Raw genomic sequence first — 26597 nt, 5'->3', positions numbered from 1 at the left:
CATCCACACTGGATGGAAGGCCACATTGTGAGCAAGGTATCTGTCTCTTTGGGTTATTCAGTTTGCATTATGTCAACTGTCTTTCTTCAGGAGGTCCTTCCTGGTCTCCTTCTCGTGTTTCCCCTAGCATAATTTCCTTATCATATAAATCCTTCATGGGATTCGAATCAATTATTTCAGAAGACAGTGGACATCATGACATCAGTCCCTCTTATATGACTCTGCTTCCACGCACATCGTGATTGGATTCCTCCCCCCACCAACTGTTCTCAAACCAAATTTTAATGTTAGCTCCTATGGTACTGTCCAGCTGGTATTGTCTGAATTTTTAGAGACCATGAAGGTTATAATATGTGTGTTTCCCTCCCCTGGTCCTGTTGGTGTCTATGAGTCAATCTCAACAGATCTGAAGGTGCTTATTGAAGGCCTGGAAATTGTATCTTCTTAGGGAAGGTTGGGTATTATGATTTGAGAGTGATTCTGCTCTGGACATCAAGTGGCTGAATGCTGGTTCAGGTGTTCCTTGGAGATATCTGCATGTTATTTGGAAACCCAAGAACTTCAGCATGTATTGGATTTTCTCTAGTGGAGGATGATATCAGTAAATGAGAATCTATTCATATTTTTATTCTTCTTGCTGGTTTTAGTTTCTGAGCTCAATAGGGAGTAATGTGGTTATGTTAGAAGGTTCTATCTTGTGCTTTTATTTCAAGTTTGTTCAAGACACATGCATAAAAGGTGTTAACACAGAGTACATGAACTTGATTTTCAGTCTTATTGTGAGCTATAAAACTTCTACCTGTATAAATTTTCCTTGTCTCTGAATATTTTGATAATTGACCCAAAATTTATCTGTGAATTTAGTGATAAATTTATGATAATTCATCCTTAATTTGTTATGATGAAAATTATGGTGAAATTGTAGGGTAAATTTACGATGCCTAAAGTTAGGGTTAGTCTTAGTGGTTGTTTTAATGTATAAGCCTCTAGTAGACCCTATAATTTCATAATTATTGGTGCTTTCACTGAATTTTTATGGCATTTTGAAGTATACTGGTTTTCTGAAACTAATAAGGGCATAATAGATTGGTGGTTTTTTGGTTGGCCTGAATTTGTCAGTTTTAGTGAGATTTGTTGTCCAGTCTATCATCCTGTTAATTCTAGCGAAAATTACATCTCATTGTAGTATACAGGTCACTTTGACAACTGTTGAAATTTTGTTTGTTTTGGATTCTTGTTGAACACTTTTGTGCTCAGCATATATGAGTGCTATATTTGAGATGATTTTTCATCAACCTCAGTCCCCAGCAAAGCTACCTATGTACTTCTCCAGTGTGTAATATGGGTGGAACCCAGTAATTCCACCTGTGAGACTGATTTTATATATTTGTGGAAAATCTGTTTATAGCTCATAGTGTCATGCACGTTTTTCTATTCTTTTATCAATGAAGTTTGATTAGGACTGATTCTCGCTCTCAAACTTTGGCTTCTTCCAGAAGTTTATGTTCTATTTTGAGTGTCTTAGTTTGAGGAAAAAGATAGATTTAAGAGGCAATTGCCCAAATTGCTCCTCTCTGCTAACCCCAATTGCCCAAATTCCTATCGAAAAAGTAAACGATGAGTAAAGAAGAAGCAACAGCTCATGAAACAACATAGATCAAAGGGAAGAGACTCATGAATCAAAATTAAGCCTATTGCTCCATTCTTCGCCAGTTTGACCCAAACTATGGCCTGATTTGTTGCTAGCCTTCTTGTTATTCTGAACTACATTAGGCAGCCAACACCTACTAGGGTGGGTATAGCCTTCTTGTTATTCTGAACTTATATTGTATAGCTATTATGTCTGGAAGTAGCATCCCTGCCGTTAAGTGGTCAAAATTTGAGACCACTGTTTTCATTGAAGCAATGAAAGAAGCTGTAAAAAATGGTCACAAATCCGATAATTCATTTAACAAAACTGGATGGGGGAACATTACAAAGCAATTTCAACAGGCTTTAAATCTTCCAGGTGGGAGAGAACAGTTAGCAATAAGATGAACAAGTTGAAACACGAGTATCAACAATTCAAGAGACTGCTTGACACAACTAGATTTGGGTGGAACTCAATGACAAAAGCAGTCACAGTTGATGATGAGTCCGTATGGGATAGGGCAATACAGGTACAATAGATTTCACTAGCTAGTTCAATTATTTAAAAATTAGATTACAATGAGTAGTACATCTAAGTGATACAATTACTGCTTATGCAGGCAAATCCAGGTTGGTTGAAGTACAAGAAGTATGGACTAAACAATTGGCCAGATTTGAGCATGGTATTTGGGGATGCATATGCTAGAGGTAACTTAGGGGTTGATAGTGCTCAAGATTTGGATGGCATCGAAGCTATTAATACAGTTGATATTGAGCAAGTCTCTCACTCCCCCAGTACCCCAGTGCATATAAGCATGACTGACCCCTTTCATGAGGATACTCATACTCCAACTCAGACCACCACAAAACGAAGTCTTAATAGGACACCTACGGGATGAAGAAAAAGAGCGCCAATAAGAGAGATAGCCACGTGAAGGACTTGTATGGGAAGTATTTATCTATTAAAATTGATAAAGCATCCAGTACTTCTGTTACATCTCCTGTTCGTGGTGGGGTAGGTGCATCTTGTCCTCGAGATTTCAGTGTGAGTGCATGTGAGGCGGTGATATCCTCCATACCGGATATATCAAAGGAGATATATTTGAAGGCCACCAGTCGTATGTGTACTGATCCTAGTTGGAGGGAGTTGTTTGTCTGTGCAGAGCCTGTGAAGAGGACTTGGCTTTTAGATGCGTTGGAGTAGTTGAGGTTGTGTTTGAATGCTACTTTTGATAATTTTGGATTCGAGACTCTACTTTTGATGTGTGTAATTTTACTTTTGGAGATACATTGCATGACTTGGATTTTATTTCTTTTGTGTTTTTTTCCTATTATTGATGTGTGTAATGTTGAACATGTGGTTTGGGTTGAGACGATGTGTCAGCTTGTTATGTTTTACAGATATTTGTTTCCAATTGTGTAGTAATTGTTTATTTATTACAGTTATGTCAAATGCATTATGTGAAACTTCTAGTGATGAAGAAGATATGATCATTCACATGGGAATGGAATTACTGAGTGAGGCTGTATATATTCGAGAACCATGTAGGGATAGTGTATTTCCAGGTGCTGCCATGATGCATGAGGTATTGAATGGGCATGCCAACAGATGCTATGAAGAGTTTAGGATGGAACGTCATGTCTTCCTTAACCTATGTGACTATGTTAGACATAGGGGGTGGTTGAAAGATACGACCAACATCCGAGTGGATGAACAGCTTGGAATGTTCCTATGGATTGTTGAGAAGGGTTCAAGTAATAGGGACACCCAAAATCATTTCAACCACTCAGGAGAAACAGTTAGTCGAACATTCAATGTTGTCTTGATTGCAATGCAACGCCTGGCTAAGGAGAAAATCAGACCGCCATACGTCAATATGATACCGATAGAGATTGCACAGAACCCGAAATACTACCATTTTTTCAAGGTAAATATGTTAATATGATACATGTTTGTAATTAAATATATGAATGTTTATATTCTTATATGTATTGGCCATTTAATTGTCAATATATGTCATAGCATTGTATTGGCGCCATAGATGGTACTCACATCCATGCGGTAGTTCCAAGAGAGGATCAAATTCGATATAGGAATCGGAAGGGGATCACAACTCAAAATGTGATGTGTGCATGTTCATTTGACATGCGATTCACATATGTGTATGTGGGATGGGAAGGTAGTGCAAACGATTGTCGAGTACTTGAACAGGTAAGAAGTGATCCTCGATTGAGTTTTCCACATCCACCTCCAGGTATTAACTTTAATCTAATATATTAGATTTTCATTTGAGTGTATACACAATAATATATATTATTTTTTGTCTGTAGGAAAGTATTATGTTGTCGACTCTGGGTATGCTAGCCAATCTGGATTTTTGACACCATTTAGGGGTGAGAGATACCATCTACCGGACTATAAAGGGCGTAGAAGATCCCCAAGAACAACGAAAGAGTTGTTCAATTATAGACATTCATCACTTCGGAATGTCATTGAACGCACATTTGGGGTATTGAAGAACAAATTTCAAATTTTAAGGCTAATGCATCAGTTCCCAGTGGAAGCCCAGGCATCAATCGTACTGGCATGTTGTGGGCTACACAACTATATTCGAGAAGAGCATATTGCTGATGCAGAATTCGTGGGGATGAGCGATGATTTAAAAGTTGCAGAAGATGACTTGAATCCGCCACATAAAGATTTCGTTGATCATTCTACAATACAATCAAGTCAACGAAATCGAGCAAAAGAGATGAATGCCACTAGGCTAAGAATTACAAATGCAATGGCTAGACAACAAAGGATGCCAGAACTAGTTGAAAACTAAAACCGATAACTATTTTGCCAAACTGAAAACCTAAATTGATGTTTTAACCCACGTTGTACTTGTTTTATGGTACATTTATATATGTGGTACAAGTTGATATATTATTATGAATGTCATATATTTGGATGCTATATTAATTTTTTTGATAAATAAATTTCTGTTACAGATGACTTCTTCTATACCCCCACTTATGATAGCAACTTGTGAAATTTGTGGGAAGAGTTGTGGTAAATATACAACCAAGTCGGGTAAAAATATTGGAAGAGAATTTTTCAAGTGTGAAGATTCATGTAATTTTTTTATGTGGGTGGACCAACTACGTCTATGTAGATGTGGTAAAGGTCAATGCAAAGTACGAATTGCGATGAAAGGTCCAAACAAGGGACAATATTTTCTATGTTGCCCAAGTTCAACTGGGGTAATTTATTTCTACGATTGACCTATACCTATAGATAATTTATGATTTTTGTTTAATTCGATGTTAAATTTCAACAACCCTAATCACATCTATTATTTGATATAGGCTGATAACCGTGGATGTGGTATGTTTGTATGGTTGAAAGATGAAACACATATCTCTACCATACAACATACATTATGTTCAGAAAGCTCAAGCTCAACATCAACATCATCCAGACCACTTTCCGTTTCGAACGAGTACATGAAAGGATATCTGGAAGGGACACTTAAAGGATTAGAGGACCAAACAAATAAGATGAAAGACATCCTCCATGCATTCAAGTCTTTAGACTTGGAAAAAAGTGAAAATTTGGGGAATTATGTAATAGTTAACTTGCACAAGGCATTGTTAATACTGTATTTTATTCATCCTTTGGAAACCATGTTTTTTTTCGTTGGTGTGTAATATTTTATTGTCCCAAAAAAATTTATATGCTTATAGTATTTTAATGTTATTTTTGTAATTATTGACTTAAAAGAAAAGAAAAGAAAAAAAAACCGTTTCTAAAACAAGCATTATCAAACGGTAGAAATGTCGTTTCTTGGTTCTGAAACTGTTCTAGAAACAGATTCACCAAACATCCCTAAATCGTTTAAAAACGGCGTTTTGACACAGAAACTGAAATTTCCGTTTCCACTACAGAGAGTTCATAGCTTTTGGCTGCTAAGCGTCCAGTTGTCTGGCATCCAAGTCCCCCTCCAATGCCTTGGGTTGCCTAAATGCTGTGACAACTATGCTATATTTTCATGTTTTTTCCTGCATATTTCCCGAGGCTCCGTTTGGTTGGGATGTGTTGAGGAAGGAAAATGAAATTTAAAGAAAAAAAAAATGGACAATTTTCCAGTCATTGCTGACAATAAGTATGTAAGGTAAAGGAAATGTATTAACACAAAAATAAAGTGGAAACTTTTCTGATTATTGCCCATGATTGTGTAACTAACTAAAACATTTTCCTCGTTGGAAGTGAAGGTAAGGAAAATGAAATTAAAAGAAAAATAAAATGAAAATTTTCTCTCTTTTGCATACGGCAGGAGTCCGATGAGAATGGGCTAGGGAAAGATTGAACCCATTTCCTATAGTGATGAATATAAGCACAATTGAAATTATAGGGGAGTCATAAATTTGTGTATTGATAAGACCATTCATTATTTCTTGAAGCTCAATCTCTCTCGGGTGAACAGCCAAGAGAAACCATGGACCCACACCCATGATTAAATATTTATCACTCCCGACAATGATTTTGGAATTAAAGGGAAGGAAAAAAAAAGAAAAAAAAGAAAGAGGAAACTTCTCTAATCATTGCTAACAAATTCTTTGGATTTGAATTGGAAAAAGATTCCACTTCGGAACTTTAATAATTAAATTCTTTTAATGGAGTTATTTTAGCTGGATGACCGGCATTACAGATTTTGGTTTGAGTTTTGAAATTAGAATTAATTAATTTCAAGTCACAATGTAGGAAGAAGTTGGTTCAATTCTATGTAAATGGTTGTATCTTAATGTTTTTTAGAGGACAGAATGAATAGAACTTAGAAACACAAATTTCTGTTGCTGTGACTGTGAATATGGATTTTTAGGTTCTTCTTTGTTATATTTTAATTTTCCTTTTCATTTCTTCACATGTTGCTAAAAGCCTACACGTCCAGCCATTCGAGGAAGCTGAACCCCCACCCAATCAATCACCCTGAATACATGCATACAAATGCATTTGTTGTTACTTCCAAAACTAGATGACTGCCCATCCAAAATCTTTTAGTTTATTTTTTTTGCCAACGATGGGTATCCAGGCCTTCGGCATGACTAGTCCTATGGGTTCATATTGACCCCACAACCGTACAGACCGGATCATACCGGGTTGAATAAGAACCATTCAACTTTTACTACAAGTGAAGTGCACTTAACAACGTGTAAGTATGACCCCTTTAAACCCTTATCCCTTTGTGTTTCTCCTATAAGAACTCAATTTTTTTCACAAGAACCTATCACCATCCATATGTAATTCATCAGCCTGTAAAGAAATTAGTCTCATAGCTACAACTTATTTCCTATTCCATGCACATGTTTGAAGTTATGAAATCCAAGCCTTGAACCCCAATTTCTTGAACTTCCCTTTCAAGTCTCAATCTATAACTCATATTTCCAATTAAAGGGACCGGCTAACTTTCCATGATTCCTAGAGTTTTATGGGGATGGTCCTCGCAAGTATTTGGAGCTGTCAACTAACTTTGAATTTTGAGATAAATGATAAGACTGCTCACCTGTTGTAGGGATGGATGAATCAATTATTATCTCGTGTGGGGCGAGAAACTCTTCTTAAATCTAAAGCTCTCTTTATGTCAACGTCATTTTAAATTGTCAACAACTCACCATCAGAGACTAAGTAGGGAAGCAACTTGTTTCTTTTGGGGGACAAAAATCAAGCACCTGAAAATTCAATAGATGTCTGAAAGCGCTTGTGCAGACCAAAATTCAATGGGATGTGGATTCAGAGAGCCAAAGCTTCATAAATTTAGCATTGTTTGGCCAAGGTTGAATGGATGTTATGGAGTGAGTCGAATACTTTTGTGGGCGTTGTTCTTAAAATCGATTTACTTTCCTCATACAGATTTCCTCCAAGCTAAATGCGAACAACCACGTTCATGGGCGTGGCGTAGTATCGTTGTTAGTCGGATTGTTGTTCTTGAGGGTCTTGTTTAAAGAGTGGAAACAAAGGAATGCATTAAAATTTGGGAAGACAAATGGGTGCTGGCCTCTCCGGATTTTAGGTCCAATCCTAGATCGGATGTGCCATGGCTTCCACACGTTCTCATCAATAAATTTTCTTTTACCAAGAAAATCCTTCTTAGCTTACATGATGGGTGATCCATGTTAAACCTTTAAAACTTGTAACAGCCATGGATAAAAGTGAGAGACAACAATGGCCACCATTCCTCCATGCATACCACCACAATTCCGATCATCACTTGGAACCGGCTAGAATTGGTTGAAAGCTTAGAAACTTGAATTGAGAAGAAGAAGCAAAGATTTCCTAAAAAGTCTATATTTTTGTAGAATTTTTTGATTTTCTGACTAAAAAAATGAAAATGAAACATGAAACTAGGCAATTCAAAAGATGGTTGCAGAAATCGGTTGGAATCGTTCCAATTCGAATTGGGTGATTCACCTGATTGGATTCTGATTCTTCAAATTTTGGTAGAATTAGATTTAGCAAATCCAATTGACAAAGACATGCAGTATAGTTAAATTTAACAAATTCAATTGACAAAGGCCCGCAGTATAATTAATTTAGCTATACAATTGAAAATGACACCTTTATCATATTTTTAGGCTGTAATAATATAATTAATTTAGATATAGAATTGAAAAAGACACCTTTAATCATATTTTTAGGGTATTATTATCTACAATGCACTGACAACCCTAAAGAAATTGCACCTTTTCGGATAGCACCTATTTCTATTTATAAATTATGATACCTTTCCCTTATCTTTATAGAATGTTATTTTATGTGTAATGTGTCTTCATGCAACTCAATTTTTTCACACTAGAACGTGGGTCACAGGCTGTTATTAGTTTTATAAGATCATTATTGGGTAGGTTCTTGTCAACTCAAGGAACTCATCGCCAGATGATATAGATCGCATCACCGGATGAAACAGACCGCAATAGTCATGGTTTGGAATCCATGATTTCTCTCAATTGGCATCCAGCTTAGAATCATGTACTTCTGCTCAACACCTGAATCTATCCAATTAGGTGGACCATCATGAGGCCCTGTTGCCCTCAATGTACAATTAGTGGAAAAGCAAGTGGCCCAAGGCAAAATATTGCATTTCTCGGCCCTTATCATTATATTACATGCTAGAAAGAATTGCTACCATACCACAAGCAGGTAGTGTTATCTTTTCCACAAATATCATATGTTAAACTTAGCTATAATACGAAAGGTGTAATAACGAGATAAACATGGCATACCTTTTTCCACTTTGAACTCCTATATATATGGGCATCAGTCTCATCTCTTAGACAGAACCTATAAGTGGTAAGAGCTGGGATTTCTTGAAATAGTGAGGAAATCAATGGATCACATTGAGAAAGAGAGTGCTGAAGAGTTGTTCCATGCTCAAGCTCATATATGGAACCATATATTTGCCTTCATAAACTCTATGTCACTTAGATGTGCAGTTGAGCTAGGCATACCAGACATTGTCCACAACCATCACCAACCCATCACCCTCTCTGAACTAGTCATGAAGCTTGCCATCCCAAAGACCAAGACTGCTTTTCTATTCCGCCTCATGCGCTTATTGGTGCACTCTGGCTTCTTCTGTCAGCAAGAAGAAGGATATGTGCTCACACCCTCTTCTAGGCTCCTCCTTAAGGATAATGGCAAGAGTGTATCACCCTTCTTGCAAGCAATGCTTGATCCGATCCTGGTGACACCTTGGCATTTCCTTAGTGCATGGTTCCGAGGGGATGGTCTCAATCCATTTGAGACTACACATGGGAGGACCCTCTGGGACTATGCAGGAGAAGACAATGAGCTCAACAAGTTCTTCAATGAGGCAATGGCCAGCGATGCTCGATTGGTGATAAGTGTGGTTGTTACAGACTACAAGGTTGTGTTTGAAGGATTAAGGTCATTGATTGATGTAGGGGGTGGCACTGGAACTGTGGCAAAGACCATTGCAGAAACCTTCCCAAGCTTGAAATGTACAGTGTTTGACCTACCACATGTGATTGCTACTTTGAAAGGGAATGAGAACCTAACATATATTGCAGGTGACATGTTTGAGTCCATCCCTCCTGCAGATGCAGTTCTTCTCAAGGCAAGTGAATTCTTTTTTTTTTTATTTTTTTATTTATTTTTGTTTTTCTTTTAAAAATTCTATGTTAATAGGTTTTCTTTCCCATCACTATGGCAAGTATAAGGCTTCACTATGTACTCCATGACCATAAATGGATTAGTCCATGTGATAAAGGACTACATAAAAATATCATTGGTACTATTTCAGCTTAAAATGAGTAGAGGAATGAGCTAAAATTACAAATGATGCCATTTTGTATATTATTTTCATCTTCATTTGATAGCATTTTGATAATTTTACTAAAACTTTGGCTATTGAGATGTATGTGGGGTCATCTATCACATGGACTAACCCATGTACTATTAAGTGGCAAATAGTGAAGCATTGTACTTCATTAGGAATAGTGACACCTTGAAAGGCCCATAAACTAACTTTATATGAACTTAATATGACAGTGGATTTTGCATGACTGGACCGACGAGCAATGTATAAAGATATTGAAGGGATGCAAAGAGGCGATCTCTAGCGGGGATCGGAAACGAAACCTGAGGAAGGTGATCATCATAGACATGGTGGTGGAAGATAGGAAGGAAGAGCACAAGTCAACAGAAACACAACTCTTCTTTGATATGTTAATGATGACTTTGGTCATTGGAAAAGAAAGGACCAAGAAAGAATGGGAGAAGCTTTTCTTGGAGTCTGGATTTACTCACTATAAGATCACTCCTCTCTTGGGTTTGAGATCTCTCATTGAAGTTTACCCTTAATGGCTACATGAATTGGTGGTTATAAGGTTCATCAGTAAACCATTTTAGATATTGTCATGTAAGTGATCTCTGTGATCAGTTTTTATTGACGCTCCACTTCAATAATGGACTAGCCGTTCCAGCTTTTGTTTTTGGATTTGGTGGGAAGTACTGTTTGCTGGAGTATTTCCTTTTTGATGGCATGGACCCGGTTTAGTGCTGTTAGTTGTTTGTACTTCCATTTAATTAATGTGTGCTTAAATACCAACTACTACCAAAAATAGCAATAGCATTTCTTTTCTGTTTTTTTTTTTTTCGGCCACGACAAAGAAGATCATCCTTTTGGCATGGAAAAGATATTTTGGCGGTTGTGGATTTTTTTTGGTAAACAGAACTGTAGATATTTTAAGTTTTACATAAGGTCAAATGATGGCCCATTGTTGTGAAACCTAAGAAAATCACTTCTATTTATATTTATGTGCATCCACTCATGGGCCCTCATGCTGGCGAAGGGGTTGCACGACAAGGAAACATTCTTCTTTCAATTATATAATTATAATTAGGGTGGATTATAGAAGTCTGAGCAAATAAACTACAAGAAACATGTTAAACGATTATGCCTAATCCTCTTAGCTTTTTATCATTGCTTTATAATGCATTATTGTTGAGTGTTTTTGAATGGAGGAGAAGGCGTCCAAACCTGTACTTCATGTGAAGAAGTATTAGGGTTCAAATCAGCATTCACATGACTAATTGAAGGGGACCACTGAGATTGGAGGAATTCCTGGTGAGCCCTTTGCGGAGCTTTAATTACATTGATAGGAGTCTAGCTCTTACTCTCAAAGATCAATTCATTTTGTGCTCGCCATAAATACCATGCAATGAAAACACATACGCCTGCAAAGATGGAAGAATCAATTATTATCCCATGTGGGATACGATGAGGAAATCTCCTTAAATCTAAACCTCCCTCTATATCAATGTTTGTCTCATCCCATTTTAAATTGCCAACAATTCACCATAAGAAACTAAGACTGCGTTTGGTAGTCATTCGAAAAAACGTTTCTGGTTTTTTTTTATTTTACGGGAATAAGAAAACAGAATCTTTCGTAAGGTGTCTATGGTTTGTTTTGCCTTTTTTTTTTTTTTTTATTTATCCAGATAAAAAAAAAAAGGCTAGAATCGGGAAATGTTGGAACATGGTTAACATTTGAGTTTCATTCCAAAATCAAATTTTAATACAAAAACAAAAAAAAATTCTATTTTTGACGAACATAATGACTACCAATCGTAGCCTAAGTAGTGAAGCAACTTATTTATTCTGGGGAAGGAAAAGTTCAATAATTCGGTGGCTGTGCCAACCAAAATTCAATAGGGTCCGGTATTTAGAGACTCAAAATTTCATAATTTACCATTATTAGCCATTTGAATGGATGTCATGGAGTGAGCCGAATGCTCCGTGGGAGTTTTTCATAACATGAATTTACTTTCTTCATACAAAATTCCTCCAAGCTAAATGTGGACAACTACCTTCATGGGGGTGGAGTAGTATAATTGCTGATGGGACTGTCTACACTTTTCAAAGGGTCTTGTTTTGAGAGTGGAAACATAAGAATGCATTCAAATTTGGAAAGATAGATGGTTGTTATGCCTCTCCAGATTTAAAATCCAATATCCTAGATTAGATGGGTTGTCCCTTAACTCATGTCCTTGAATTGTTTGATCACGCTGACAAAGTTTGAGATTGAGATTTATTAGTAGCCTATTTTCATCCAACGGATCAAAAGGGAATTAGTGATATCCCTATTTACTATGATCATCAATAAAAATTTCAGGAAGAAAACTTTAACCATTATTAGGCATCATCATGACTTCATCTACTATGGTTTGGAAGCAAATTTGGAAGTTTCGATGATGTTAATGGGAGAGGCATGATTCAGGCAATTAAGACAATTTAGATCACATTATTATTGAATTAGATAATTATTATCATGATTCAGGCAATTAAGACAATTTAGATCACATTATTATTGAATCAGATAATTATTATAAGGAAACAACAACTACAATCATAATCTTATCTCAGCTAAATGGGGTTGGCTACATGAATATTATCTCACTGGTGATCCTACGTCTCTCCAAGTTCAATAGCCTCTATTCCTCATGAAATTATCTACAAAGCATCATATTTGGAGCCATGTAGTTTATCTATTATTTCAAGGGAAGGAAACCATTTAGTTGATTCCCTTGTCAAGAAGGAAAGATCCTTGACGTGTAGGACTGATTGGCCCATTACCGTTCCATGAATTCTTAATGTTGCGATTCTTCATGTTTGTAACTTGGCTTCTACATGTTCCCATCAATAACTAGCTTACATGATGGGTGTCCGCGTGAAACTTTTAATCTAGTAACGGCCATGGACAAAAGTGTGATAGCAATGGCCACCATTCCTCCATACAGACCACCACAACTCCAATCCCATTAATAGCAGTTGGAAACAGTTGAAAACCAAGAAAATTGAATCAAGAAGTAGAAGTACAATTTCCTACAAACTTATGGAATTTTTTACTCAACAGGCTTGGGGATTGCTACTGAACATAAGTTTATTAATTTTTGTCTTCAAAATGAAACCATGCAATTCAAAGACAGCTGCAGAAATTGGCTGAATCGTCCCAATTTTAATTGGGTGGTTCACAAGATCAGATTCCGATTCCTCAAACCATGATGTATACAAAGGTATAATTAGATTTAGCAAATCAATTGACAAATAATTGCAGTATAAATAATTTAATCAAATTTTTAGGCGGTTATGATAGCTAATTGACAACCCCAAAAATAACCTCATGACCAGAACTATTTATCAACTTCTGCTCCTTCACCGGAAAATTTTCGATCATTACATACTGAAAAGCGGTAGTAATCGCGGACGGAAGAAGTGGGGAGAGAGAGGAGGGAGAGAGAGAGAGAGAGAGAGAGAGAGAGGCGATCGTAGTTGCAGATCAGAGGCGATCGTAGTTGGGATCAGTTGGCGATCGTAGTTGCGATTGCAGTTGGGATCAGAGGCGATCGTAGTTGGGATCAGAGGCGATCGTAGTTGGAGGATCAGAGGCGATCGTAGTTGGAGAAAAAAGGCCCAAACCTGAACAGAGGCGATCGTAGTTGGAGGATCAGAGGCGATCGCAGTTGGGACAGCGACAGATCTCAGGAGTTCGGTTTCTGAGTTGCAGATCATACGAGTTGGATCATACGAGTTGCAGATCAACGTTGAAGTTCGGTTTCTGAGTTGCAGATCAGAGGCGTGGATGGTGTTGCAGATCATACGACTTATTTTACAAGTCCCTACTGAAGTTTCAACATAAGAGTTTTCTGAAGTTCGGTTTCTGAGTAGCAGATCAGAGGCGTGGATGGTGTTGCAGGAATAGAAACAACCAACGGCAGATCGTAGCTGCAGATCAGAGGGAGAGAGAGAGAGGCGATCGTAGTTGCAGATCAGAGGCGATCGTAGTTGGGATTAGTTGGCGATCGTAGTTGCGATTGCAGTTGGGATCAGAGGCGATCGTAGTTGGGATCAGAGGCGATCGTAGTTGGAGGATCAGAGGCGATCGTAGTTGGAGAAAAAAGGCCCAAACCTGAACAGAGGCGATCGTAGTTGGAGGATCAGAGGCGATCGCAGTTGGGACAGCGACAGATCTCAGGAGTTGATATGAGAGTCTCATGTTAGGCAGGTGAAGATTGAATCCTCTGGAAGAGAGGTTTTCGGAGATCTGTCTGGGGCTTGTGATGGGTGAAGGAGATCGAGAGACCTGCCTGACAGGGGAAAGAAACGATGGCTGGCTGCCGGACAGAGGCAAACAACGATTGATCACGGACTTTTTGCGCCCTGCGTGTCCCTCCACTCCTGATGTGGTGTCTGGTACTGCGGTGGAGCAAGGGGAGGAGAGGGAGGGTGAGAGAAATAATGAAGATGGACAGCTTGTGGATCGGAAAGCCCGCAAATCTTATGCTACGGTGACAAAGAAGACTCTCCCTGACGTGGAGGATCTCCCAAATCCGATTCGTGTTGGATCTCTGACGAGGATAGTGATTCCACAGGAAGCGTATGAAGAGAAACTGGATACTTTTTCCTTTGCGCGGATAGGCAAAGTAAACATCAGGTTTGTATCTATGGATGATATAAGGCGCGAGGTGGTTGCGAGTTGGAGGCTAAAGGGGAATGTGAACCTTTCTCCCCTAGGGAAGGGTTTTATTCTATTTCGTTTTGAGAAGGAGGGAGATATGGCCTCAATATGGAGGAGAGGACCGATCAAAGTAGGGGGACAAATTATTCGCTTTCAGAGATGGCGCCCAGAATTTAATATTAATGATAATTACTCTCACACTAAGCTCGTTTGGATCCGATTCCCTGAGCTTCCCATGGAGTATTGGCATGAGAGAATCCTATTGACCATGGCAAAGGTAGCAGGAAGGCCTGTTGCCCTGGACAATAAAACATTAAAAGCAACGATGGGTAATTATGCAAGAGTCCTAGTTGAGATGGAGCTCAATGGCGTTAGAGTTGAGGAGATGCAAGTGGAACGAAGACAACCGGGAAAGGAGACGATATTCTGGTTCAATCAGCGAATCGTCTACGAAGACAATATGGTTCGATGCTTCTTGTGCAAAAAACTGGGACATCATGCGAACCAATGCAGAGGTAAAACGGTGGGAAAAACTGCTGTTGAGCAGCCTTCTCATAAGGTCGGTGGCGGCCAGGAAGCTGGCAGGGACGACAATCCTTCCCAAAAGGAAAGGAATATGCGGTCTCCTACCAGAATGGTAGATGCAGCAAATGGGAATACTTCCCAAATCTGTAATGAGCCAAATGTGGAGGGTTACCTTAAGTGCCAAGATTTAGTGGTGGACTTAAATGGTGAAGAATATTTCCCAATTGAGAATATTCCTCACAATGCTAAGGCTGGGGTGGATCTGATGGGTGTTGGGCAGAGAGTGGATAATATTTTGGACGTGGATGGTCTTGGGTCGACCCGGTCTTCTAACCCGTCTGAGAATGAATTGCAGGCCTCAGGTGAGGAGAGCGATCACAGGGAGGGTGATATTCAGGTCAGGGATTCTCAGACACAGAGGGAGTACTCTCAAATGGTGCGTGCTTTACGACCACGGCGCAAAATTAACTACAAACCAGGTGGTAGGGGTGGCAGAGGGGGAAAGAGTGGCAGGGGCCAAGTTTGGGAGGGGGCTGAGAATAATTTGACTGAGCTTTCTCAATCGTGTCTGGTGGAAGGCCGAGTAGTTATTCATCATAAGGAAGTGGAAGAAATAGATATGATCATGCAGCGTGTTGAAGGGTCGGATAGACTTGGTAAGCACGTTTCCGAGACAGAGCAGAATGATGAGGCTGCTCACTACTCTGCCTCCATGTAACTGATCATGAAGGTTTTCTTCTGGAACATCAGAGGAATTAAGAAGGCGGCAGGCAGGAATGCCTTACGACATTTTATTAAGGATAGAGCTCCGGACATTATATGTATAGCAGAGCCGATGATTGAGGTAAGTGCTTTTCCACATTTATTTTTTAATAAATTGGGATTCAATAGTTCTTTCATTTACAATTGTAGGGTTGGGAAACCCTCTAATTTGTGGATTTTATGGAAGAGAAATTTGAACACCCCAGCTGTTGTCTCTGAGTCTGAGCAGCACATTTCGATTATAATTAAGTGGGAATCGAAATGGTTTCAGATTTCTTTCATTCATGCCAGCAGCTTTAGAGTAGGAAGAAGGGATCTGTGGTTGAAGCTAGTGGCTGATCTCCCCCAGCCTCTTCTCCCTTGGGCTATAATTGGGGATTTTAATGCGACTTTGTTCTCCCATGAAAAAAGGGGGCCAGGGAATTTTAGTATGGGTTCAGCTGCTGAGTTTGGTGCTCTGGTGGATGCTTGTGGGATGGCCCAAGTGCCATCATCAGGGAGGAAATTCACCTGGTCTAACAATAGACGTCGTGGTAATGTTTTGGCGGTTCTGGACAGATGTTTTTGTAATGAAGAATGGATTGACTTTTTCCAGGATTGTGGACAACGGGTCCTCCCTAGAATTGCTTCGAATCATTCTCCATTATTGTTCACCTCAATTTTATCTCAACGGCCCGTTAATTGCCCCTTTAGGTTCCATAAGTTCTGGATGGAACATGGAGATTTTGAGCAGGTAGTTGCTACATCATGGGAAGAGTGGGTCTCAGGGAATCCGATATTTGTTCTCATGCTGAAACTCAAAAGGCTGAAGGGTGTGCTCCGTAATTGGGGGAGAGAGGCTTTCCCGAATTTCAATAAAGCCCTTGAGGAAGCCAAGGATAAGCTAGCGCAGGTGCAACAGACTATTGAAATAAATGGCATGGATGATCATTTGTTTGGGTTAGAAGTGGATGCGAAGACTTCTCTAATAAAAGCAATGGAAAACCATGAAAAACTTTGGGCCGAAAAAGCCAAAGTTAGATGGATGAAGCAAGGGGATCGCAATTCTAGGTTTTTTCATTTTTCTGTTAAAATGAGAAGACTCAGAAACTCTATAAGAAGCTTCAAAACTCCTGATGGGACTTTGGTGGAAGGTAACGACCAGATAGGGAATTATACAGTTCAGTCATATGAGCAATTTTACAAAGCTGTGCCTTTAGTGGAGTATGTGGAGCTTCTTGAATCCATACCTATGGTTCTTCATCAAGGTGATCACTATGTGCTTGATGTTTTACCAGGGAATGAAGAAATCAAAAGAGCTGTTTGGGACCTGGACCCAGATAGCTCTCCTGGTCCGGATGGATTTTCTGGAGCTTTCTTTAGAAGATGCTGGAATATTGTCGAGTTAGAGGTGTGCAATGCAGTTAAGTATTTCTTTAGTACTAGTCAATTGCCCAATGGTGTGAATAACAATTTTTTGGTACTTATCCCTAAGGAGGAGGGAGCATCTTCTATAGATAAATTCCGGCCACTGTGTATGGGGAATTTTTATTGTAAAATTCTTTCCAAAATAATGGCAATGAGGCTTGCTAATTTGCTCCCTAGGCTGATATCTGAAGAGCAGGGGGCATTTCAAAAAGGAAAGTTAATCCATGACAACATCAGTGTGGCCTCAGAACTGGCCAATATGATGTTTGCTTCTATGAGAGGGGGAGGTCTGGGATTAAAAATTGACATCAAGAAAGCATATGATACTCTTTCGTGGTCCTTTATGTTTCAGGTGCTGCGTCGCTTTGGATTCACAGAGAAGTGGATAACATGGCTGAACCAAATTTTGATATCCTCCAAGATATCGATTTTGATTAATGGAGGTCCACAGGGATATTTTGGTGTGGAGAGAGGGCTGAGGCAAGGGGACCCAATATCTCCCATGCTTTTTATTATTGCGGAGGAAGTGCTATCGCGAGGTTTAAAGCATCTGATCGAGATTAATCAACTGAAGCCAATTCATGGGCCTCGCGGTGTCAAAACTCCTGCCCATATTATATTTGCAGATGACATATTCATCTTCTCCAATGCTTCTATGAGGTATGTGAGGACTCTTAAAGAATTTCTTCTAAAGTACCAAGAGTTTTCTTGGCAGGGCATCAGCTTAGAAAAAAGTAAACTTTTTTTGGGAAAAATAACACCTCCCAGGAAGCATCGAATATCTGAAACTTTAGGCATTCCCATGTGTACCTTCCCTACAAGGTATCTAGGTGTGGAAATCTTCAAGGGAAGGATTAAAAAGATACTTTGTTGCCGATTATGGACAAGGTTAAGGGGAGACTGGCGGGTTGGAAAGGGAAATTGTTGTCAATGGCAGGTAGGGTGGAATTGGTTAAATCGGTGCTTTCGGGGATGCCGACTCATAGTTTCTCTGTTTATTGGTGGCCTGCATCTCTTGTGGCGATAATGGATAAATGGATGCGAAATTTTATTTGGACAGGTGATGTAGATACGGTTAAGGCTGTCACAGTGAAGTGGGACTCTATGTGTAAGCCCAAGGATGAGGGAGGGCTGGGCCTTAGGAGACTGCGAGATTCCAATAAAGCAATGCTGTGCAAATTGATTTGGAGGATTCAAACGGAGAAGACAGCAGCGTTAACCTTTCTCAGAGCTCGATTCCTAAAGAAGGATGGAAGATCCTTCAAAAATTGCAACACCTCCACTATTTTTGCAGGTCTCAGGAAAATGTGGTCCTTTGTGGATGACAAGGAGCGCTGGATCATAGGGAACGGTCAGCTTGCAAATTTCTGGAAGGATAAATGGTGGGGTCCAAAATCAATTATGGAACTTCTTTCGCTGGATAGTGACCATACTCTATCTACGTCAGCAAAGGTGGGGGAGTTTATCATAAATGGAGAATGGCGTCTACCTGAGGTAGTATCTCCTATGCTTAATGAAATTTTTGGACAGATTAAAAAGATTGACATTCCGAGTTTGCAGATGGAGGATTTCAGGGTGTGGTCGCTAGTTCCTTCAGGGTATTTCTCCTCAAGGTCGGCTTGGGAGGCTGTTAGAGTGAAATCCTTGAAGGTGAACTGGTCTTCTTTGATTCGGCAGAAGAATCATCCTCCAAGATACTCCATTTTTGGATGGAGAGTGGTGCATGGTAGAATCCCAACGGACGACCTGGTTTGCCAAAAAGGTGTTTATCTCCCATCCAGATGCAACCTGTGTGGAAAGGCTGAAGAAAGTATGGTTCATATTTTTTTACACTGTTCATTCTCCATATCAATATGGAAGAGTTTTTTAGATTTTTTTGGAGTGGCGTGGGTAAATCATCCAAGCATTCAATCATTGTTCCAGTGGTGGAAGAGGAAATCTCAAGTGATTCAGCTAAAGAAGCCATGGAAGTTGGGCTTGATCATCACTATCAACCATATTTGGTGGGAAAGAAATAAAAGAAGGCAGGAAAATAAAGAAAGGGCAGGGCGGTATGTCTTTCAAAGTATAAGGCAAGAGGTTCAGCTTTGCTGTGATGGATCAAGTGAAGAAGTTCGTTCGATTTCAGACTTGATGACCTGCAGGAAGATAGGTTTAAGTATTAGAAATCCAACTTCCCCTTCACCTCTTGAGGTTCACTGGTGTAAGCCTTCCAGGGCGTGGATGAAGATCAATGTGGATGGAAGTTCGCTTGGTAACCCAGGTAATGCAGGTGCTGGTGGTGTCTTACGGGATGATAAAGGCAAGGTAATCGACTCTTTTAGCATTTTTCTGGGAGTCAAACAAATATATGAAGCTGAATTTGAGGCAGTCTTGGAGGGTATTCTGCTAGCTAGACACTATCATGCTAGGGGTGTTTGGATTGAGTCAGACTCAGCGTCCGTGGTCTCAGCAGTTCAGCGAAGGGAGATTCCATGGTTTGCCCTGCAGAAATGGAGATCTGTTATTTCCTTTTTGGAGTTGGTGCAATGGAAGATCACTCACTGTTTTCGTGAAGCTAATGTAGTAGCTGATTTTCTGGCTAGGAAAGCATCTAAATCTTGTACTTCAGAATTCTCAGTGGAGTTCCCGAGACATGTACTTGATGAGTTAGCTTCTGATGCGTTGGACAGGCACCGTTTTCGATTTGGCTAAGCCCTTTGCTTGTTCCCTCTGCTGATGGCCATGCCGAAGGTGGAGGTTGCAAGTGGGTTTAGTGGGATCGGCCTGCCCTTTTGTATTTCTCTTTGTTTTGCTTTGTTCTCTTTTAATAAAATGACCTTTTAGCAAAAAAAAAAGAAGGGGGACTTTGTCTTTCGAAGCACTTCTTTGTGCTAGACGGCTGGGTATTTCTAGAATTCCCTATAAACCCAGGGAGATCTTAGAAGTTTTCTGGTGTCCTCCCCCTCCAGGATGGGTAAAGCTTAACTCTGATGGGTGCTCCCTAGGGAACCCAGGAAAGGCAGGGGCTGGTGGAGTCTTCTGGAATGATAAAGCTGAAGTGATACAATCCTTCAGAAAATTCTTGGGAGTGTACACAAACTTTGAAGCTGAAGTCCTAGCAATTATTTATAGTTTGGAAATGGCTAGAGCGTTGGATATTACCCAATTATGGGTTGAGTGTGACTCGGTGGCCATGGTTCTTCTTATTTCTCAATTGAAAGTCCCGTGGTATGTGCTTCAGAGGTGGATGAGCTTAGGCCAGTACCTATAGTCCATAACCTGGAAGATTACTCATTGCCTACGTGAAGCTAACCCAGTGGCTGATTTCCTTGCAAAGTCTGCTGCAAAATTGGAAGAGTCCTCTCCAGTAGCTTCTTGGCCTGCGCTAGTTGCCATGGAGTTAGATGTTGATAGGCACAATCGGCCTAGATACTGTTTTAAATAATGGTGCTTTTGTTGCTTTGTCTATTTTTTGGTTTGGCTGGGTTTTAGCTTTGATTTCTTCTCCACTGATGGCAATGCTGAAGGTGGATTAATTTTCAACTAATTCCATACAGCTTGTTCTTTTTCCATGTACATTCTTTTTCTTCTTTTCTTTTTTTAATACATATGATCTTCTAGCGAAAAAAGAAGGGGGACTTTGTAGTAGCGATTTCCTTAGAAACTTATTTCCAAATTCCATATCGCCAAAGAAAACTTTGAATTTGAGCCCAATGAGTACAATTGTGATACCCACTTTCTAAATCCGGTCTAATTTTTTAGTTGGTTCGATTTGGTCTTGTAGGACCTGAACCCGAGCGAGCCGAGGCGAGTACCTTATAGAATATGATGACAAGGGTGACTCTGAACTCAGATTGGCCAGATGAGTTGGAGCCAGCACCGAGTGAGGTTAGCGTGCCCAATCCATGCAGTTGCATGTATCACCGGGCCATGTACACACAATAAGGTACATAGCCGTATTTTATGATTAAGTGTACATGTTAAACAATTACCGAGAGTGAAATGCGTGTCGGAGCCAAGAGTCATAAAAAATTCCAATGATTTAGTTAAGTTTTGGCCGATTGCTGGGTGGTCTTGGATGGGTCGGACCCACCAATGTGACCTATCACTCTGATTTTTAGATATTTTGACCCCACTATAAGTAACTTTTATTATTTTCTTCACCCTCATTTATTGTTTTACACGGTGGGTGAGAAAAGTAAAGAAGAGAGAGAGAAGAAGGAGAGAGAAGGAAAGAAGAAGGAAGAAATGGGGAAGAAGATGATTGTTGTGCGTCGCCGGGGTCAGACCTCTTGAATCCGAAACCGGATTAGTGACCCTCATCATGAGATCTACGTTTTGAGGTGAGTAAAGTCTATATTTTTTAAACCCTCATGAAACCCTAAGTGAAATCCTATGATTTGGGTAGAAATCCTTTAGATCTTGCTAATCCCTCTTGGGAGTGTGAATCTAAGGTCTAATAAAGGACCCACATGTTGTTTATGAAGGATTTTGAGGAAGAACTTACATGATTTGTGAAGCATTTGTTGATCTCTTGAGCTAAAGAGAAGATTTGAGGTTTTTGAAGTGTTCTTGAGCAAAGAGGTAAGATCCAAGCTTGAGACCTTCGATCAATCTTAGATTTATGTTGGAATTATGTTATGGAACCTTAGATTTGTGAAAAATGCGGTCGAATTGACCCATGGTGGTTTCCCCAAGGTGGGATAATGAATGAAAGAGAACATAAAAAATCCCAGTTCTGAGTGGTGGGTGCCTGGAAATGGTCAGACCCACCAATCCGGAGCCCTCCTGTCCTAGTTGAGCTACTGGCTTAACCGACGAATAAGACTAGTGGGCACTGGCTTGCCACTCTTGGCCAGTCGGTCCAAGTAGAGCTGCTGGCTAGACCGATGAGCAAGACTGGTGGGCACTTGGCCCGTCGCTCCTGGCCCATTGGTCCAAGCAGAGCCTTTGGGTCGGGCGACAAGCAAGGACTGGTGGGTGCCTTGCCCATCGGTTGACCCACCATTCCGACCTTTCGGGTTTCGAATGGGCCCAAATTTATCGGGCAACCTTCTTTAGTGATTCTTAATGTGTTGGGATCATCGCACTCCATTGGTTGTGAACCTAAAGTGGAGTCATACTAAACTTGAGCTCTTTTCTAATAGGTTGTACTAGAAACTCACGTCATCACATGCCGAATCTTCCTCGTATTAAGGGTGATCATTGTATACAATTAGGTAAGTCAGAAAAGGACAATGAATTTATTTTTGAAATGTTTTTATATCATTCCATTATTATTGTAGGCTAGCCATGGTATCGTTTCATTATTGTGTGTGGACTAGTCATCCACGAGTGCCATTTGCATGCATTGACGTGTGCATTATGAAATTTCATTTATGACTTGACATGCTAAAATCTTTAATTATTAAATACTTAATCATGCTTTGAATTTTGAGATGGATGACTTTAATTATTGAATATGATGCATTGCTAGATTAGATGCCGGAGTCGACTTGGAAATGAATGCATTAGTGGCCTGTGGAATGGGATGCGGTGGCACTATGCAATCGTACTATCTCATATATGAGCATACAGTTAGGAATGACATAACACTGCGCTACGACCCTTCCTAGCAGGGGTATAGGTGTTGGATATATCACTGAGGGGAAGCTTGAGGTTGTGTACCAATGATGGCAGTTAGAAGTACACCCGACCGATCACTAGGACGGTCGGCAACTTTGGGGATATAACAAGAGGACCAATCGTACTGCTTTTAAATTAATGTAGGGCAAGACTCATTTTACTTTAATGTAGGGCAAGGCCCATTTACTCTTTTGGTGCCCACGACTGGCCTTCTTTGGTAACCCTATGGGCGTATCGCGGGATGGGGCTTGTGGCTCATACCCGAGGCATACGTGCACTGTGGTTGTAAGTAGCATATGATCTATGACTTAAATGTGACGTGTAGGTGGTCTAACATAATAAAAATGGACTTGCATACATATAGGTGCATTTGTATTGCGAATGATTACTTGGTCTTTATTTTCACTTACTAGGCTAGTGAGCTCATCCCACATGTGCACCACTTTTTAGATGATCTTGCAGGTTATCAAGCTAAAGAGCTAGAGCCGGGACCCACTGTGGAGTTCCCAGCTAAGGACTGGTGGGTCCCTGAAGATCTTGGGCATGGGGCCGAGTGCCTGTGTGAGAGTTGTGTTGCGTGACAGCAACACTGATACCAACCCAGGTTTCTTTTTGAACATTTTATGATGTTACCCCTTTTGTCTTCTGGACATTTAAATTATAATTCCTGTGTATACATCATGCCTATGCGCCCACATGTATATGTACTATGCAATATAATTTGGGTATCAAGAGTAATGGGATATTTACAGGTATGTACATGTAAGACTTTCGTTGAAATACAAAACTTGCTTGATTTAGTGTGTGTGTATGCTGTGTTGTGGTTACTGTATCAGATGATCCTGACAGGTTTTGGGTTAACAGGTGTTAACTCGGTCACCAGTCCGGTTATGTGTAAATGGGGTGTGACAACAATTTGTGCCATCCAAGATTGTCTGGATAGGTTCGGTAATGTTATGAGTTTCAATGATAAGTGGCTAGACTGGTTAGGATTGAGCTAGATTGAGGAATAAGAAGCTTGGTTTGGTTTCTAGAAGGTGGGGTTGAGGGTTAGTTCAAGAGGACTTGGTTCAAGGGTTGATTCAAGTGGATTGGGTTTAATGGGGTTGGTTTGGCTTAGGAGTCAATATGAGTGCATGTTGATTATAGAGAAAGAGCTTTTCAGGAGGAATGTTCAGAGAAATATTTTCGGGTAAAAGTCATTTACAGGAGAAATGGTCAAAGAGGGGGCTAGTTTGAGGGACCAGTGGGGGTTTCGTGGACCTTTCCTTTTGAAAAGAGAGGTATGGGTTCGACAATCTCTATTGATTGAGAGTAGTCACTTAGATCAGGGTCTAGGACCCATAACTAAAAGAAAAAGAAATGATTCCATCCAATTGTCTAACCACGAGTTAGTGTTCATGTCAGTTTGCAATATGAGGAAGGGGTTATGAACTTTGGTTCGTCAGGAAAAAATCGGACTTCAACCATAGGTACATAAATAGGTCAGCTAGATTTGGTCATATATACATGATATCACACATAATAGAAGAAAACATACCCAAACGAAATGGAAAAAGAGGGATTAAATTCACATACTTGTATCCAGTTAGCTTTACATGGTTAGTATATTGAATGTAAAAAAATTATACTGATATATAGTGTGATAAGCAGTGTAAAACCCTAGAATCTAACATTCAATACGTTGGGAAGGTAAGGTGAATAAAAAAGGAAGGGTAAAATCGACATATCTTTGTCTAGCTATGCTGCATTGTTATTATAAACAATATAAAGTAGACATGCTAAATGGTAGAAAAATTAAGACAGAACTATCCCTAACATTCAATGCATTAGAAATATGATGAGACTATCCCTAATATAGCATTGTGAGGGTGGTGATCGAGATTATGGAATCTTATTCTACAATCATCAGACATATCATTCATAATTTATAATTAGGATAAGATTGGATTTTCTACTGTACTTAGTATCCTTTCATCCCTTGAGTAAATCGATTGCAAATTTTTTCCTGATGCTTTTCAACTGGAACAATTGTTCTGTATTTTCTCAATTATGCCCTCGATGCAACCTGATCAGCCCCTTTTCCTTTTTTTGTTAGTTGTTTTTCGAGGAACCGGGTCTATTCAGTTTGCAATTCAATTGTTTGGCTTCTTTCCTTGACCAATGGCATTGAAAACTTCGTCTCACTTTGATGCTGTCCATGTCAAGATGTGTTACTAGAACCATTTTCCATGATTGGAAATTAACTCATGTCTTGGATTTTTGCAGTTGGCGATAGATCACTGACAATACTAGCTAATTCAAAGCAACCGACTTCACTATTGTTTCACCACTAGTTATTGGTAGTCGACACCATAACTAATAAGAATATCCATCATGCTTAGACAATTTTAAATAGTTTTGTATTTTTGCTATTAATTATTACGGTGTCATTTCTTAAAAAAATCATATACGTACTCTCCCTTGAATAAAGTAGACTAAATAATAACTTACCTAATCATAACATCTTCTTTCTCTTTTATTTATTTATTTATTTTTGTGTGTGTGTGAGAGGAAGGGGTGTTGAGTATTTGAATGAAGCTGGGTTTTGAAGTTGAACAGACGTCTATTATACAACAACAAAATTACAACCTTATCCCAACTAAATGGGTTCGGTTACATGGATCTGATATGGAAATAAGAAAATAAAGAAGCACAAAAGAGTGGTTAAAATGAAGAAAAATGGAGATAAGAGAAGAAGGTAAACTAGTAGTCAAAGACACGTCACGGGAACATCCCCTGTACTTGGCTGCAAAAATCAGCTAACATCCCACCCTTTTTGTCTATAATTTTGATTTTATGGTTTTCAATCTTTTTTAATTTCTTAGCATTCAAACACAACATAAGTTAATTTTTCTAGACTGCAGGATATTGTTAAATCTGATGCGACAAGGCAAGGCTATGAAAAGTAGTGGATATTCTTTGGAGGAGTATGCAAAACAAACCTAATCGATGAAGAATGCAAAGTCTGACATTTGATGCATTGATTGTAGGAATTTTTCGAAAGTGAAATGAAAACAATGACTTCTTAATTATGGCTGTAAGACTCTTTGAAAGTGAAATGCAAACAATGAATTTTTTATTATGATTGAAAGACTTTTTGGAAGTTGAATGAAATTAATTTATTCTTATATGGATGCCTAGGATGATCTCATTTTCTAAATTGGACAATGTATATTGATGTAATAATAGGGACAATTTACCGATAATATGTAAAATTTACTAATATAAATATTTTATTTTTTTATTTATATTTGGCGATCGGTTTTATTATACTGTTGCTATAAATAAATTATTATGAGGATTAGGCGACGGATAATTACTGTTGGCATATACATTTTTTGCGACGGATTTTTTTATATTGTTGCTATAAATAAATTTTGTCTATTATTTATATAGTTATAGGCGATGGTATTTGCTGTCACTAAAAATATATTTGGCGACGGAATTATATTTTTCGTCGCTAGTATTATTTTTCCCAACATCCCATGTTTTTCCATCACCTATTTTTAGCTGCGGCAGTATAGGCGACGGAATTGACGACAGAAAACTAATCATCACCTCTATATTTAGCGACGGTTTTTAATTTTTTGCAATGTTTTTTTTCC

At 39.2% G+C, this 26597-nt stretch overlaps 1 protein-coding gene and 1 long non-coding RNA gene across 2 annotated transcripts; both read left to right on the top strand.

The window, feature by feature from the left end:
• Window positions 1–8960: 8960 nt before the first annotated feature.
• LOC122062082 (trans-resveratrol di-O-methyltransferase-like) lies at window positions 8961–10752 on the top strand. Its single transcript, XM_042625724.1, has 2 exons — window positions 8961–9746; window positions 10181–10752. Exons 1-2 carry the CDS (start codon window positions 8997–8999, stop codon window positions 10490–10492), a joined length of 1062 nt encoding a protein of 353 aa, XP_042481658.1. The 5' UTR covers window positions 8961–8996; the 3' UTR covers window positions 10493–10752.
• An 11119-nt stretch (window positions 10753–21871) lies between these two features.
• On the top strand, window positions 21872–25984 carry LOC122061334. Its single transcript, XR_006134625.1, has 4 exons — window positions 21872–21909; window positions 22473–22544; window positions 23401–23554; window positions 25857–25984. It is a non-coding gene; the product is annotated as an uncharacterized LOC122061334 (long non-coding RNA).
• The last annotated feature ends 613 nt before the right edge of the window (window positions 25985–26597 follow it).

This window comes from Macadamia integrifolia, chromosome 14 (genome assembly GCF_013358625.1).
Source record: "Macadamia integrifolia cultivar HAES 741 chromosome 14, SCU_Mint_v3, whole genome shotgun sequence".
Taxonomy (NCBI): Eukaryota; Viridiplantae; Streptophyta; class Magnoliopsida; order Proteales; family Proteaceae; genus Macadamia; species Macadamia integrifolia.
The sequence above is the reverse complement of the archived record's forward strand: the minus strand, read 5'-3'. Positions and strand labels throughout refer to the sequence as shown.

What these genes read in the sequence shown, in the direction of transcription:
- LOC122062082 (XM_042625724.1), top strand. Translation starts at nt 8,997, where the DNA reads ATGGATCACATTGAGAAAGAGAGTGCTGAAGAGTTGTTCCATGCTCAA. An exon ending in CAGATGCAGTTCTTCTCAAG is followed by an intron (nt 9,747 to 10,180) that starts GCAAGTGAATTC and finishes TTAATATGACAG; the next exon opens with TGGATTTTGCATGACTGGAC.